Raw genomic sequence first — 15518 nt, 5'->3', positions numbered from 1 at the left:
GTTTCTAAAGTGTGTTGCTCACTACCTTTACTAGATTCTGGCTGTGGGTCTGTAGCTGTCCTCTTTGAGGAAGGAGTGATACAAACGTTGCACTATCCTGAAAACTACAGCCCTTCCGTTGACTGTCGCTGGCTAATCCATGCTCCAGAAAATTACATAGTGAAGGTAGGTTGACTGTGTAGATTGCATGGCAAGACCAACTACAGTAAAACCTTGGTTTATGAGCATAATTCGTTCCAAAAACATGCTTGTAATCCAGAACACTCGTAAATCAAAGCGAATTTCCCCCATAAGAAATCATAGAAACTCAGGCGATTTGTTCCACAACCCAAAAATTTAATTCAAAATACTATAAGCACTTGTATTACAAGACCTCGCTCATGTAGAACAGTCACTACACCCCCGCAGCGTCAGAGAGAGAAGAACCATCGGCTCAGTTGTGATGATATGACGCGTGTATACTATATGTACTCGTATTGCAAGACCTCACTCATTTAGATCAGTCACTACACTCCCACAGCATCAGAGAGAGAAGAACCATTGTGTGTATACTGTATGTACTTGTATTGCAAGACATTGCTTGTACATCAAGATAAAATTTAATCAAATGTTTTGCTTGTCTTGCAAACCAAGTTACTTGCAATCCAAGGTTTTACTGTAGTATGTTAAACAAAAGTATAAGACTGAATCATTCTGAGGTCTTCAAGAAGACTCTAGAATCCCATCGAATCTGTTTTCACATACAGTACGTGAAACATAAAACATGAGGGTTTGATGGATTCTGTTAGAGCAAATAAAAGTTGTAATACAACTGCCCAAACCCCGTCATTTTATGTGACAAAATTAAAACCTCGCAGAAGTTCAAACATTTATCTTTGGCGGATGGCTTATGAAACATTGGCTATTTTCGACATTTTGGATTTGCTACTGTGGTCACCTTTTCCTAGAGACGGTCACTTAAAATATTGTATCTTTATCTTCCTTAGCAAACTTGAGATACTGTTCCTTATTACAAAAAAATTAAACAATTTAAACAGTATACAACAATCAACAAAAATAAAATAAGTTCCCACTACTCTCTCTACCGTCACCCAACTCCAGTTACAATTACTACAGAGCACATCCACTCATAAAACGTAGCCCAGCAAACTGAGCCCTGACATTCCTAGCTCTACTCCCCCCTACCCACCTCCCACACATATAATTAGAGAAAATTCCCTCAACTTAGGGGTACCAGATTCCCCTAGACCCGCCCTCCGGGCCCTCCCTATTCCACCCATCCCTGACCCATTATGCCCCAGTCCTGCCCCCAATTTCACCCTAGCCCCACCCCTTCAAACACTCATAAAAAACCAGGCCTTCAACTGCTTGCAGAACTAAGGTTAACTTAATTCTCTTCACAAGTCCTTTGGGAGTGCATTTCACATTTCCGGGTCTCTTTCATTAAACAATGCTTTTCTTGTTACATGGTAATGGACTTCCCACAGTGCAGCGAGCTCAAATGATTCCTTCTGAACCAATCTTAAGGACTGTGCAGGCAAATTTAAGCTAAGCCTACAGCAGTTAGCCCCTGAATAAGGCACAATACCAAAGGCTAATAAGTTTTAGGTAGACTCTTGCCTTGTCTGGCAACCAGTGTAGATCTTTAAGCAATGGGGACACATGGTCCCATCTAGTGGCCCCAGTCAGGAACCTTGTACATTCTGCTAAATTCTGTATTGGTTACCCAAAGTTAGGCATACAAGTTTGGGCATGGAATGCAGCTATCCGCATAAAGTAACTGATTAAATTAGTGATATCAATAATTGGCCTTACCAAACACTATTTGGCACTAATTATTGGTTGCATATGTAACTGCTCTGCAACCTATTCAATACCCTGAGTGCCTAATTGATCTCATGCACAACTCCAAAGGGGATGTGGCCAAGGGGGGTTCTTGGGCGGGTCATGGGTGTTCCCAGTGAAAGGTCACTTGGACACACAAAGTCAGAGGCGTGAAGAAAGTACAAGAGGCTTATTTACAGCATGCCGGACTCTAGTGCAGTGAACAGCCTGCTTACTAGAGTGTTAGAATCAGGAAATGCATGGACTTTTATGCCCTTTTCACTAAACATATGCAAACTAATACTTGCAAAAACTACAACTTCTCATTTGTTACTTCTATAACTTTTCTACAATTATTATTGGTCCTAAGCCAGCACTTATGATAGGTTCAGGGCTACAACTTATAGTCCTATAGGAAACTAGCTCATTTCTCTGTTTATCTAAATCTTACAGTTCTAAATGTTACATGTACAGGAGGGTAGGGTACATCATGGCTCAAACTCTAATCTATTTAGCTTACAATGTGGTAAGGCAGGGACATACATTTCAGGCAGATGATGTCAGTAGATTGTACACTGTTTCCAGCTATGTAGGCCAGAGCAATATTTTAAACAACAGTTAACCATTTCATGACCCTGCACCAGGATTTATCCATAGAGTGATAAATACATAAATAGAAGTATTCCAACTGACAGTAGTTAAGTATAAGCATTGACACCAGGTGTAAATGCTCATGCCTAAAGTTAGGTTCGACAAATGACTTAAGCTAGTACTCTTTAAAGACAGCTCCTTGTAGAACTGCCTTGATAGAATTCATGCTTAACGCACATCATCCCAACGTCTAACTTTGGGCCCCATTTACTGCTCAAGAAGACTACGATCAAACTCACGAAAATTCTTAGTAATTCCATCAAATCCGCCAGATAGTGTATGATACAACACGCAAAACGATTTTTTTCTGTTATGGCCCCTCAATTATAGAACGCCATGCCTCAAGATCTCAGACTAGAATCTTCCATGATAAGCTTTAAATCGAAGCTCAAAACGTTCCTATTCAAGGACGCAATCGAGACGCGAGAATCTTCCTCTTCTTGGAGGCTAACAGCTTTTTTCCTTTCTCCCTCCCTGCCCTTACCTAATGTTTTTCCCTTTCCCCTCTTCCTTTTTTTAAATTTTAACTTATCTCATTGTAATTAGGTACTCCCCTCGCCCTGTTCCCCCTTGTATCATGTCAGTTATTTGTTGATTGATTATTAATCCCTTTTAATGTTTTTGAATATACTGTTTTTACTTATTTGCAGTATTTTATTGTAAACCGTTTAGATATATATGATAGATGGCATACCAAGAAATCAATAAACTTGAAACTTGAGCATGCATGAGTGTGAGCCTCACCCATGCTTTTCCCTGGCTCCGCCCCTGTGCACGCTTCCTTGTTAAGTACATGTTATCCGAGGTACATTTGTCAGAACTTAATAGAGTTAACAAAAAAAGAGAACGACTCTCACTGATAGGATGAGGCTGCACTTAATGATCTGGGTCTCCTTGCAGCTTGCGTTTGAAGATTTCGAAGTGGAACCAAACGAAAACTGTCGCTATGACTATGTAGCCGCCTATGGGGACCTCGAACGAGAAGAAGAACTTGGCAAGTCAATTGTGCTTTGAGTGGCAAAATGGCTAGCGTTGACTGTTACATTAAATTACATTAAAATTTTATGTTTACATACTTCAAATTTTACAATTGCATCACGTGAATGCAACTAAAGAAATAGAGAAATTTCTGATAAAGGAAAAAAATGTGTCTATAGGCACCTATCTCTTGTCAATCACACTTAGGCGTCTATTACAGAATTGCGCCTAGGTCAGGGTTTTAAAGGCCTACATTATAAGTCCTTTAGTACAGAGGCCCCCAACCCTGTCCTGGAGGACCTCTAGGCCAGTCGGGTTTTTGGGATAGCCCTAATGAATATGCATGGGGCAGATTTGCATGCCAGTCATCTCCATTATATGCAAATCTCTCTCGTGCATATTCATTAGGGCTATCCCAAAAACCCAACTGGACTAGAGGTCCTCCAGGACAGGGTTGGGGGCCTCTGTACTAAAGGACTTATAATGTAGGCCTTTAAAACCCTGACCTAGTACACAAGTACATGAAAACCAAAGTAAAAAAACCACTCATATATTCTAATATTGTCATCTTTTCCTCATACTGCCCAGACCTGTGGTTCTGGCTTCAAAAGCCAGACCTACAAAGGGCAGGTCTAGAACATTTGTATTCCCTTTGTACACTTAAGTTTATAGAATACTGGTTTGGGCCACTTTTTTCCTTTAAATTTCCATGCAAGTGTCTGGTCACTTATAAGAATATAATTGCACACAATTGTGGGTGTTCTACAATTGGAAGCTTTTTGGCGGGATAAAGCGTTGGCCGAACCGGAAACCGTTATTAGATTAGTGACGAAGCAGGGTGGGATAGTTTAATTGCGTTCTAAATCAGCTTAAAGCCTCTGGCTAGCCTTTTTTTTCTTTTTTTTTTCTTTTTCTTCTGTATGATCATAGTTGATTTCAAGCTGTTTCTCCATGATGTGGACGTTACCTCTTTCACAATTTTGGATTACTCTGTAGTGAATATTAATCCTCTTCCTCTTCATGCCAATGTTTTGTGATTTAGCTAAAACCTGTGGTTTGGCGGTTCCAGCTCCGTTTCTGAGCTCCTCGAACATGATGCAAATAATGTTCCGTTCGGATGACAGTGAAAACTACAGAGGATTCCAGGCCTCATTCGCTTTTATCAGTAAAGCAGGTGAAGATATTTCTGCTACGCTGTAAGGAAGGAGTGGCCTAGTAGTTAGAGCTACAGTCTCGGCACCCTGAGGTTGTGGGTTCAAATCCCGCCCTGCTCCTTGTGATCCTGGGCAAATCACTCAATCCCAGGTACATTAGATGGATTGTGAGCCCACCAGGACAGAAAGTGACAAATGACTGAGTACCTGAACGTAAAACCACTTAGACCAGTGTCTCGCAAACTTTCCGGTTGGTGGCACACTAAATCCAGTGTCCTGGCTGGAAGGCACCCGCAAATGCATGGACGTCAACACGTGATGACGGCGGAGTGATCCGGGAAGTGCGGGGATAGGAAGAGAGACGCCAGCCAGGAGGAGAGTCATCTGCGCAGGCTGACTTCCTGCAGGACGTGCCTCTCGCCGCAAGAGGCACATCCTGTAGGCAGGCAGCCGGTGTGGACGATTCTCCTCCTCGTCAGGGTGTCGCGGCACACCAGAAATCTCAGCACGGCACACAGTTTGCGATACACTGACCTAAACAAACAAATTATCCTGCTAATAAGAACAAAATCAAGCTGCTCTACTGTAACAGACCAAGGGTCCATATCGCCCATAGTTCTGTGGCCAACCAGTTACAAGTACCTGGCAGAGTCCCAGGAAGTAGCAAGAGTCCATGTGACTTGAACCTCAGGAATAAGCAGTGGCTTTCCCCAGATTAGAGAATGACACGGTGACAAAATTCATCACCGTTCCCGTCCCCGCGGGAAACCATCTTCATGTCATTCTTTAAGGAGAGAGGGAAGAATCAGAGTATGAATGGCCACAATCACTGACCCGCAAGCTTTGCTTTGAAGAATGCTGAGATTGAGCAGCAACATTCCAGAGCTGAGATTGTGATGTCATAATGCCTCATTCCACCAGTGCCTAAGAGCCAATCACATCAGTGATGTCACATGGCTTCTTTATCCTTGGCTCACATAAGAATCAGAGTATGAATGGCCACAACCACTGACCCGCAAGCTTTGCTTTGAAGAATGCCGGTGTAGAAGGACCGAGATTGAAACAGACACTACAGAATGACAGTCTCTGGTATCCAGAGCAGATATTGTGATGTCATAATGCCTCATTCCACCAGTGCCTAAGAGCCAATCACATCAGTGATGTCACAATGGCTTCATTATCCTTGGCTCACATAAGAATCAGAATATGAATGGCCACAACCACTAACCCGCAAGCTTTGCTTTGAAGAATGCTGGTGTAGAAGGACTGAGGTTGAAAAAGACACTACAGCAGATATTGTGATGTCATAATGCCTCATTCCACCAGTGCCTAAGAGCCAATCACATCAGTGATGTCACAATAGCTTCATTATCCTTGGCTCCCATAAGAATCAGAGTTTGATTGGCCACAGTCACTGACCTGCAAGCTTTGCTTTGAAGAATGCTGGTGTAGAAGGACCGAGGTTGAAATAGACACTAGAAAATGACATGGGATTATTTCCCGCGGTTATCCGCGGGGACGGGAACGGTGATGAATTTTGTCACCGTGTCATTCTCTACCCCAGATCTCCAAAACATTTTGCCCGGCTACTTTAACTGCTTTAATCACTTCCACTGGCAACATGTTCCAGAGCATAACTCATCACTGAGTTAAAAAATATAGATATTTCTCCTATTTATTTTAAATGTAACTTCATGGATTGTACCAGTTCGTTTACATAGATAGATAGTTCCAAGTCTAATAGATGCTGGCACTGTCATCTAGAAGTTAAGGGACGTCCCCTGATACTAAAATTCTGGAGATCGATTTGGGATCAGGTTAATAATTTATTAGAAAATCCAGTGGCACTATCATATGATACCATTTTATTTGGAACATCTATGAGGGCAAAAAGTCAAATTTCAGCAAAAAATAACAAACTTTTGTCTATAATGACGGGGGTTGCCACACAGTTTATCTTAAAGAATTGGAAAAATTGGGACAGATTAAATTATTCATTCTGGTGGGGAATCCCTAGGTTATGTCTTTAAAATGGAAAGATTCATGGCCATTCAGAAGGGAAGTTACAAAAAATTTATGGAAGTTTGGGAACCATTAACTAAATATTGTAAGGAATGACTTATTTATCTAATTGAGGAAAACATACACATCCTGGGGAGGTGGGGTATGTTTTGACACTGTTTAAGAGGTATAGATAGGTTGTTTATAGGTAATTTTATGAGTTGGCCAATTGGATAAAGGGGTGGGGGGAAATAATTTTTGTTATTATTTTAACAAGTTTATTGTGCTGTAATATTAATATTTTATGTAAATGCATCATTTACTGCACACAATTATAGTTTTAAAAATGAATAAAGAAGTTAAAAAAAGTGTAAACAATCCATTTGCTTTCACTCAATTCACTCCACTAAGGGACTAATTCACGTGAAAGTGGAGAACCTGATTTTTCCAATTTATTTCCGTATTATATCATTTTTTAAAATGTGTCGGCGAACCCCACTTTTCATTTCTAAAACCAAAGAAAGACATTTATAAATTGGAGGGTTATGGCTTAAGGAGAATCACAGAGAGAAAGCTGCTTTTTTTTTGTTTGTATGTTTTTCACCCACTAGATATAAATCTCTCGAGCCCAATGGATGAAAAAGTGCAACCTGAAAATCTAAATATCACAGTTTACGACCTGGACAGTTTTGGTAAGTTTGCAGGTCTACCGGCAGGGTTACAAGTTTACATACATAATAGAAGTTAACCATATGATAGTTGGAACAAGAACTACAAATAAGGATAAGACAAATAGATGCGCTAGCATTTTTAGGGCACGCTAACCACTCGCTAAATGAAAAATACTAGCACAAGCTCTATGGAGGCGTTAGCGTTTTGCGCATGCGCTAAAACCATTAGTAAAAGGAGCCCATAATACAATAATAGGTGACGATTTCAAATAAAGATACGGTAGGTCAATTTTAACAGTAGAGGCACAGACTCCTTTTTAAAAAAATGTATTTATCATTTTTATAATAAACAATCAAGCATAAAGTAATTTTTTAAGCAAAATAATACATAAATCAACAATAAATGCTTAATCTAGCACTAGTCCTCAATTAGTAGTTTCCAAGATTAAACTTAACGGAGTCAAGAAATATTTAATGAAGAACTCAAGTGGTTGACTTGGCTGAAATCAAGTTGAAATAATCACCTCATTAATATCTCCATACTGGGCTTTAAATTATCTTTAGGTCTTGTTTTCCTTCTCCAGTCGTGACAGCGATAGGAAAGATGTCAACTGAGCAGGCTCAAAAAAAAATACGTACTTTTGTGAACGATATCGCACTACACATTTACAAGGGTGACCGAAGTAAAAAGTTGCCCCTAAGGCCAGAAGCCTCGGTTTCAACAACAGAAATTCTTTCCTACGTTTTTGGGGGTCCCTGGCCAAATCCGGGCACATTTGTACTTTTAAACCTAAAAAGGACTTCTGCTTACACTTAAAGAAACTCTTCATAAGCCAATTTTTATCTGGTGCCAGACTTCTTACAGTACTCGGTGTGAGAAATCTAACATTTCAGTAGCAAGTCATTTGTAACTATTCTTTATACGTCATCGGGGAGGGTTCCCGAGATAGCATACGAAGGGCTTCTCAACGCAGGCCTTGAGGCACACCCAGTCCCATCTAAGTCGGTTAGCGCCTCTTGATGGGTTCCCCGCTAAGTGCCTCTACTCTCCTTTATAGAATTCACTCCAATTGCGCACCTTCTCCATGCCTAAATCTAGATTCCTCTTTATAGACGTGCCCTCCACGTGCTTGATATTCAAGAAGGGTTGGGATTAAGGGGGAAATTCATCAGGATACGCCAAATCGGTTAGCGCCCCTTACTGAATTTTCTCCCTAAGTGCTTCTATTCAGAAAGTAAAGGCAATTAAAGAATTTAAGATGCTTTTATTATTAAAAGCAGGTGTGACCCAGATGGGGGGATTATTTTTTCTTAGATACCCCTGTAAGTGTGTAATCAGGTATAATTCCCTTAAATATATTTTCTTTGAACCGTCTCATTTGACGGCCTTCCTCTCCATGAAACGCCTTGAAAAAGGAGAAACATCAGTGTCTTAATAATTAATTTAAGCTCTCTTTCAGCAACAGATGATGTGATTTGGTTTAAGTTGTTATTGTATTATATTTACTCCTAATTCCTCAATCTTGGATCCAATATTGAGGACTAGTGTGCGATTAAGTTGGAATTTTATTACCTTTTATGTAATGCTGGTTTATTTTCAAGTTTGAGAATAATTAATGATATGTTTTCTTGATTGCACTTTTCTGTACAAGATTGTATGCTTGTTAAATTTTGAAAAATTTATAAATAAAAAAAAAAAAGAATTTAAGATGCAATAAAGTTGCTTTGGGCTGAATCTACTGTCCGTGGCCCCACCCTTTCGTAGGAACTGCATTTCGGGAATCGTGTGATATGACATGAATACAAGTGCTCAGTCAGAAAATGTTTATTTTCAAAACTCTAGGCACCTAAAATTAGATGCTCAGAATTTTTGAAAACTGACCTAGGAGTATCACTCATCTTAACCCCAAGGTTCCCCCACTTTTCATAGACAAAAGTACTTTGGGGGTCAACAGAGTTAACAGACTATCTTGCTGACCCATTAGTAATTTTTGTTAAGCACCCTACGGATTGGAAAAACTGAGTTCTTTTTATTTCTAACAAACTCAAATCAATTTGTATATTGTTTTATCTCCAGAAATATTAATCTTAGATTTTCATCAGCCTTCTTATGAGATTTCGGGCCCTCCTTCAAACTCGGGATGAACAGGATTTGGGGATGGGGGGGGCTGGCATTTTGCACGATCTTCCCTCTTTTTTCCCTTTCCTTTCTCTTTTTTTTCTCCTATCCTATGAACATTGTGGCTCTTTTCTATTTTCTTTGTGTTGTATACTGCTCTGCTGGTAATGCGAAGAGCGGTATATAAGATTTTCGATAAACATACACTTCTCCCTCCGTATTCGCTGTGATAGGGGATTAACAGACCCCTGAATACAGAAAAACCGCAAATAACTTTTTCATATGTTATTCGCTGTTTTCTATTCAAAACCATCGTGAATATGGTGAAACCGCGAATAACATGGTGGGAGACCTGGCCTGTTCCTGAAGGAGAGGCAAAACACAGTGAAGAAAGTGCTGGGAATCAGCGATTTTCTCTGTAAACGCTTGGAATCGGCGATTGCTCTATGCAAGCTGATGTAATTTGGGGGGAGGAGCCAGCAAGCAAAAAAAAAACGTGAATAATCGAAACCGCGAATGCTGAAACCATGAATATGGAGGGAGAAGTGTACTATGAAAGATTAAATGTAGTAAATATTCCATTAGAGACTGTAATCGTTTCAGCTATTTTCTACGCCTGCATATTATGTTTTCTTTTTAAAAAAAAACACAGTTTCAGCTATTCTGCCTCCTCTGTACTAGACAAGATCTGCGGGGCTTCTGCAGTTCCATCCCGGTTTCTCTTTAACCGAATAGTCAGCGGGGAAGAAGCGGTTCCTTTCTCTTGGCCGTGGCAGATCAGTCTACAGTTAGCGGCCGAACACGTGTGTGGAGGAACGATCATTGGGAAAGAGTGGGTCCTCACAGCGGCCCACTGCTTCAGTGGCAGGTAGGTACGTGAGAAGGTGCGTTGTCCTGAATAAATACGTCTCTCGTAAAGACAGCTAAACACTCCCTTATTAACTCTGCATTATACAGTTAAGAGGGAAATTCTATAAGGACTGCCTAAAGGTAGACTCCAGCGAGCACTTGCATCACGCTTGCCGGTGTCTAACTTAATTATTTTAAATCGGCTTTAAGTAACGTGATAATCGATAATGGTGATAATTGTGATAATGGTGATAATTGTGATAATGGTGATAATTGCACCATTAAAAACCACTTTTTAAAAAAAAACCCCAAATTGTTCTTGATACTATCTGGAGTGACAATACAGTCAGTAGTTATGTACCTGTATCCTGTTCAAAAAATGCGCTGCTTGTCCAGCCCTCTTAATTGTATCTTCTTCCGCTGATTGTACCTATTTTCGCTGTTTGTCCAGCCCTTCTTTATTGTAAACCGCCTCAAACTAGTACGGCTTTGGCGGTATTTAAGAAATAAATTATTATTATTAAGAATTGGAAGGATTTCACATTAAATTTTCATTTTTGGTGGAAACTGCATCTTTTCTATAAGTATGAAGCTAATTTAGCTGAAAGATTTGGAAATATGGCCTCATTTAAGGAAGTTTGGAGCCCTTTATGTTTAAATATATTTATTGATTTTCAAATCATATAATCAAGAATACCTTGTACAGAAAGCAAATTAGCAATTCTACATAAAGCAAGAAACATTCCAATAACATTAAATCATGTATTAACTAAAATGCTCAAGTCCTCAAATTTGGATCCAAGATTTCTTATAAAATAAAACAAAGATAGAAGAATTGAACTTATTGTACACTCTTTCATAAAGTTAGCTGGAAGGCTGATTGCTGGGATTAACCAATAGTCATAGAGCTTATGATTTTTCTACCTCCAATCGGGAGAGCGCTAAAAAAGAAGTCAACTGATTAGGCTCAAAGAAAACATATTTAACTGATCGGTGATGGACTATACATTTACAAGGGTGTCGCAAATAAAAAGTAGCACCTAAAGATGTAACACCTGGCTTCAACATAAGAAATTCACGACGACGCTTTTGAGTCTCTCGTGATAAATCAGGAAATACCTGCACTTTACAACCCATAAATTCTTTCTGTCTATTTTTAAAGAACAGTTTTAACAACCATACTTTATCAATAGAGAGAGCTACTGTTATAATCAAAGTGCTCGATTCTACAACCTCTTTATCTGATTTTTCCAATAACTCTGATACATCCAATAGTCCTTGATCCGACGGCTTTTTTGGTAATTTAATCTTATTAGGTAAGTAATAGACTCGTGATAAAGGAGGTAATGAATCTTCTGAGGCCCCCAGTTTGGAGCCCTTTAAAGTGTGTGCGATGGAATGATTGACCTGCCAGACAATTGGGAGGGAGATAGGGTGGGGGTTTGGGAAAGGAGGGTGGGATGGGTAGAAAACGACATGTTTCTGTTAAGAATTTTCTAATGTATATTTACATATGTTTATAATATATTTGTGCATTGCATTTCTTTGTAAGATGTTAAAAATTTAATAAAGATTGAACTAAAAAAACAAAACAAACCGATGCCACTAGGCACTTCCTGGGACCAGCAGCTAACACCCAGCCTCTAGCAGCGCTCAGTGATGCTGCGTAGCCAAGTGGACGTGTTTAGGGGCCTTAAGCGTCGCTGAGCGCTGCAAGATGTGATTCTACAGTGAACCTAGGTGCCGGAAAGGTAGGCCTCTAAAGCCCTGGCCCACGCTGCCAGCGGCTAAGTTCATCGTGGTAGTGATGCTGCCACAGTAAATGCACCGAAGGCCGTAGGAATCGAATGGGCTTCGTTGCATTTACCACAGCAGCATCACTACCGCGGCTTTTTTTAAAAAAGGGCCCTAACTTTGTAAATCAGCAAGATAATAATAACATGCATTTACCACGGAAAAAAGCTGAAGACTCGCCCACTTAACAACAAGCATTGACATACCTCAACCTGACAATACGCCGTACCTATGCTCCATATTCCTAATGCCACGTCTTGGCTCCCTTTATTTAGATCCCTCTTCACACCCTCCAGTATCTCTACTGCAATGTGATTGTCAGCTACACCCCCAAACATATGTGATCCTTTTGAGCTGTAAATTGAGATAATGGTTACTGTGGATGGGCAGACTCGATGGGCCATTTGGCCTTTATCTGTTTCTATAACCATAAAGTTCTATGACATCACAATGCAGGTGTAAAGAGCCTTAGCCAATAGGGAGAGGAGGAGGAGATAGTGGTGGTTAGACTGGATGGACCATTTGGCCTTTATCTGTTTCTATGTTTCTATAACCATAAAGTTCTATGACATCACAATGCAGGTGTAAAGAGCCTTAGCCTATAGGAAGAGGAGATGCAAATGTTAAGAGCCTTAGCCAATAGGGAGAGGAGGAGATAATGGATGCTGCGGATGGACAGAATGGATGAGCCATTTGGCCTTATCTGTCATCATGTTACTGTTTCTACAGTATCTCTATTCATAATGTGCTTCTCTTGCGTTGTAAATTGCCTTAAGCCTGATTAGGCATAGAGCGACACAGAATCGCAGATTAGATTAGATAATTCTGACGGTAAGCCATGGTATAGCAAGGTTAAGGGGCGCCCAGGGTGGTGGCGGCGGTGCCCCTCCCCCACTCTCCTCTCCGCTCCCCCTCGCTCCTTCCCAACCCCCCCCCCTGCCACGCACACGTGCCCCCCTTCCCTTCCCCGTACTTTTCTAATTTTCCAGGCGAGAACAGCAGCACGAACTTGCTGCCCGTGTCGTGTTGGCTATCCCTCTGACGGCATTTCCTAGGCGCAGGGCCTGGAAGCGACATCGGAAAGAGGCGACACTGACCTGGGCAGCAAGTACATAATGCTGCTTGTGCAGGAAAAATTAAAGAGGGACGAGGGCGGGGGGGGGGGCAGAGAGGAGGATGAGTGCCTGTGTCCTTTACAAAGGCCATGCCCTGGGTGGTCCGACCCCCCCCCTCTTCCCCGCACACCCCTTATTACAACAGTACTGATAAGAGTGACCATCTATCTGAATTCATTTAGCCTAGAAATGTCAGTTTCCATCTTCCTTCCTTCCAAAAATTATTTTTACTTAACCATAAGAACTGCCGCTGCTGGGTCAGACCGGTGGTCCATCGTGCCCAGCAGTCCGCTCACGCGGCAGCCCTCTGATCAAAGGCCAGTGCCCTGAGACTAGCCCTACCTGAGCACATTCCGGTTCAGCAGGAACTTGTCTAACTTTGTCTTGAATCCCTGGAGGGTGTTTTCCCCTATGACAGACTCCGGAAGAGTGTTCCAGAATTCTACCACTCTCTGGTTGAAGAAAAACTTTCTTCCGTTTGTACGGAATCTTCCCTGGAGAAAGTTCACTATGAGAATTTTCAAATGTTGACCTACAGATTTTGGCAGCAAGTACAGAGTTTAGGGTCATATGATAACTAGAAATATTTTTATTTGTAATGGGTCTTGCTTCTTGAGAAGTGGTGGCCTAATGGTTAGAACAAAGAGCTAAGAAGTAGAAAAATCAGTGTTTAAATCCCATTAACGAGCCTTGCAACCTTAGGCAAATCATTTTATCTTCTATTGCCTCAAATGTCCACAATGTATAAGCTCTCAAAGGAAGAAATTTATTGAACTGAAATTCTAACAATGCTGGAAATGGTCCAGAGCATCATTTGGGAAAATTTAAAAATCTGTATGAGTACTACTTTCACTTTACACTGTTGATATTGTAAACACACATCATTTGAAGAACTTGAAATATTCCTCTAAGAATTTTCTCTCTCTCTCTTTCTTTGTTTTTTTAGGGAAAGGTATTATGACTTATGGCTTGTGATTGCAGGGATACATGATTTTAGAGAACTGGAACATTATCAGGTAGGATGGAGAGCACAGTTCAATTTTGCTACTGTGTAGTAAAAGGTTTTGCTTTGGTATCAGTACCAGTGTTTGACTCAAGTGCAACTTGCAACCAAATACTATTGGGAGCAGGGCAGGATTAACCTGTAGGCCAAGTAGGCATGTGCCTAGGGCCCGAAATGGTCAGAGGGGCCCAATGAAGGAGGGCATCAACATTGTTTTTTTCCAAACGGCGATGGACCCCTCCAGCATCGATCGGCAACGCGGACCCCACCCCGATTGGCAATGCGGGCTCCCCCCCATCGACGGAAAGTAAGACAAGCAAGCAACGCGGGTAAGAAAGGCAACGGGAACTGTAATTATGCAAGCGGTGCTGCTTGCCCAAAGCTTCCCTTAAACGCAGCTTCCTGTTTCCGCATGGGCGCATGGTGGGGTGGGGTGGGGCGGGGGCAGGGGGGCCCAGTGTACTTGTGTGCCTAGGGGCCCTCGATGAATTAATCCTGCCCTGATTGGGAGTGGCTTTAGGTATCTGGCCAATTGGAGTCTAAGGCCACTCCCAGTGCATCCCAGAATGCACTGGAAAGGAGGCCTAAGACGCTAGTTGGCCCAAGTGCCTAAATCCCCTCCTGTGGGTGAGGCCTGAGGCGCATACCAGGATGCACCGGGAAGGGGAAGGCCCACCATTCTGAAGAGGCGGGCCTGCTGGCCAGAGGTGTAGGCATCCCTCCAGCCAGCAGTACTCCAAAAGGTACAGTGGGGGAGTTGGGGTGCTGGGGTGGGGGCTCTGTTTAGGGGGAGGTTCTGCTTTGGGGGGTGCCAGAGTGGGAGCTCTGTTCTGGGGGTGCCCGTATGGGGGTTTGTGCTCAGGGGGAATGGCCTGTTAACAGGAGGGAGTAGGCATCCCTCATGCCTATTGTGGTTGGGGGTTCTAGCAGAAGGGAGTGGGCATCCCTGCTACTGGGAGACTTTGAGGGGTGGGTTTGGGGGCTGGCAGGAGGAATTGGGCACTCCAACTGCCGCAGATGATGGGGGGTGGGAGTTCCCTACCACTGCCGCTGAACTGATCATGGCAGGGAGATTCCCTTGCCACGATCAGCTCAGCGGCAACGCGATTCTCTAACTGGCGCCTGTGACATGGACGCCAGTTAGAGAATCGGGGTTTTTAGACTGGGTTAGGCTTCTGTCCATCAAGACAGACTCGATTCTGTACAGGATGCCCAAGTGCGATTCTCAAAATCACTTAGGTGGCTGCTGAGACCGGGCATCCTATACCGAATCGGGCCCTAAGAGCCTGATTCTGTAAACGGCCCTGTAAGTTAGGCACCCTACTGCCATTTAACTTAATTATTTTTTTTTTTAATTGA

The 15518-nt window shown here is 42.0% G+C and overlaps 1 protein-coding gene across 6 annotated transcripts in view; it reads left to right on the top strand.

Moving 5' to 3' along the window:
* The window catches only part of OVCH2 (ovochymase 2), a 94496-nt gene that overhangs the window by 57710 nt on the left and 21268 nt on the right, over nt 1–15518 (top strand). For all 6 annotated transcript variants that reach the window (XM_033928240.1, XM_033928239.1, XM_033928236.1 and 3 more), the window contains 6 exons: nt 35–165; nt 3376–3469; nt 4496–4627; nt 7220–7300; nt 10080–10266; nt 14103–14172. In XM_033928240.1, the coding sequence (XP_033784131.1) occupies nt 35–165; nt 3376–3469; nt 4496–4627; nt 7220–7300; nt 10080–10266; nt 14103–14172 (695 nt within the window). The remainder of the gene's footprint in view (nt 1–34; nt 166–3375; nt 3470–4495; nt 4628–7219; nt 7301–10079; nt 10267–14102; nt 14173–15518) is intronic.

The sequence above is a fragment of the Geotrypetes seraphini genome, chromosome 19 (assembly GCF_902459505.1).
Source record: "Geotrypetes seraphini chromosome 19, aGeoSer1.1, whole genome shotgun sequence".
NCBI lineage: Eukaryota > Metazoa > Chordata > Amphibia > Gymnophiona > Dermophiidae > Geotrypetes > Geotrypetes seraphini.
Note: the sequence above shows the minus strand (reverse complement) of the source record. Positions and strands in the feature narration are given on the sequence as shown.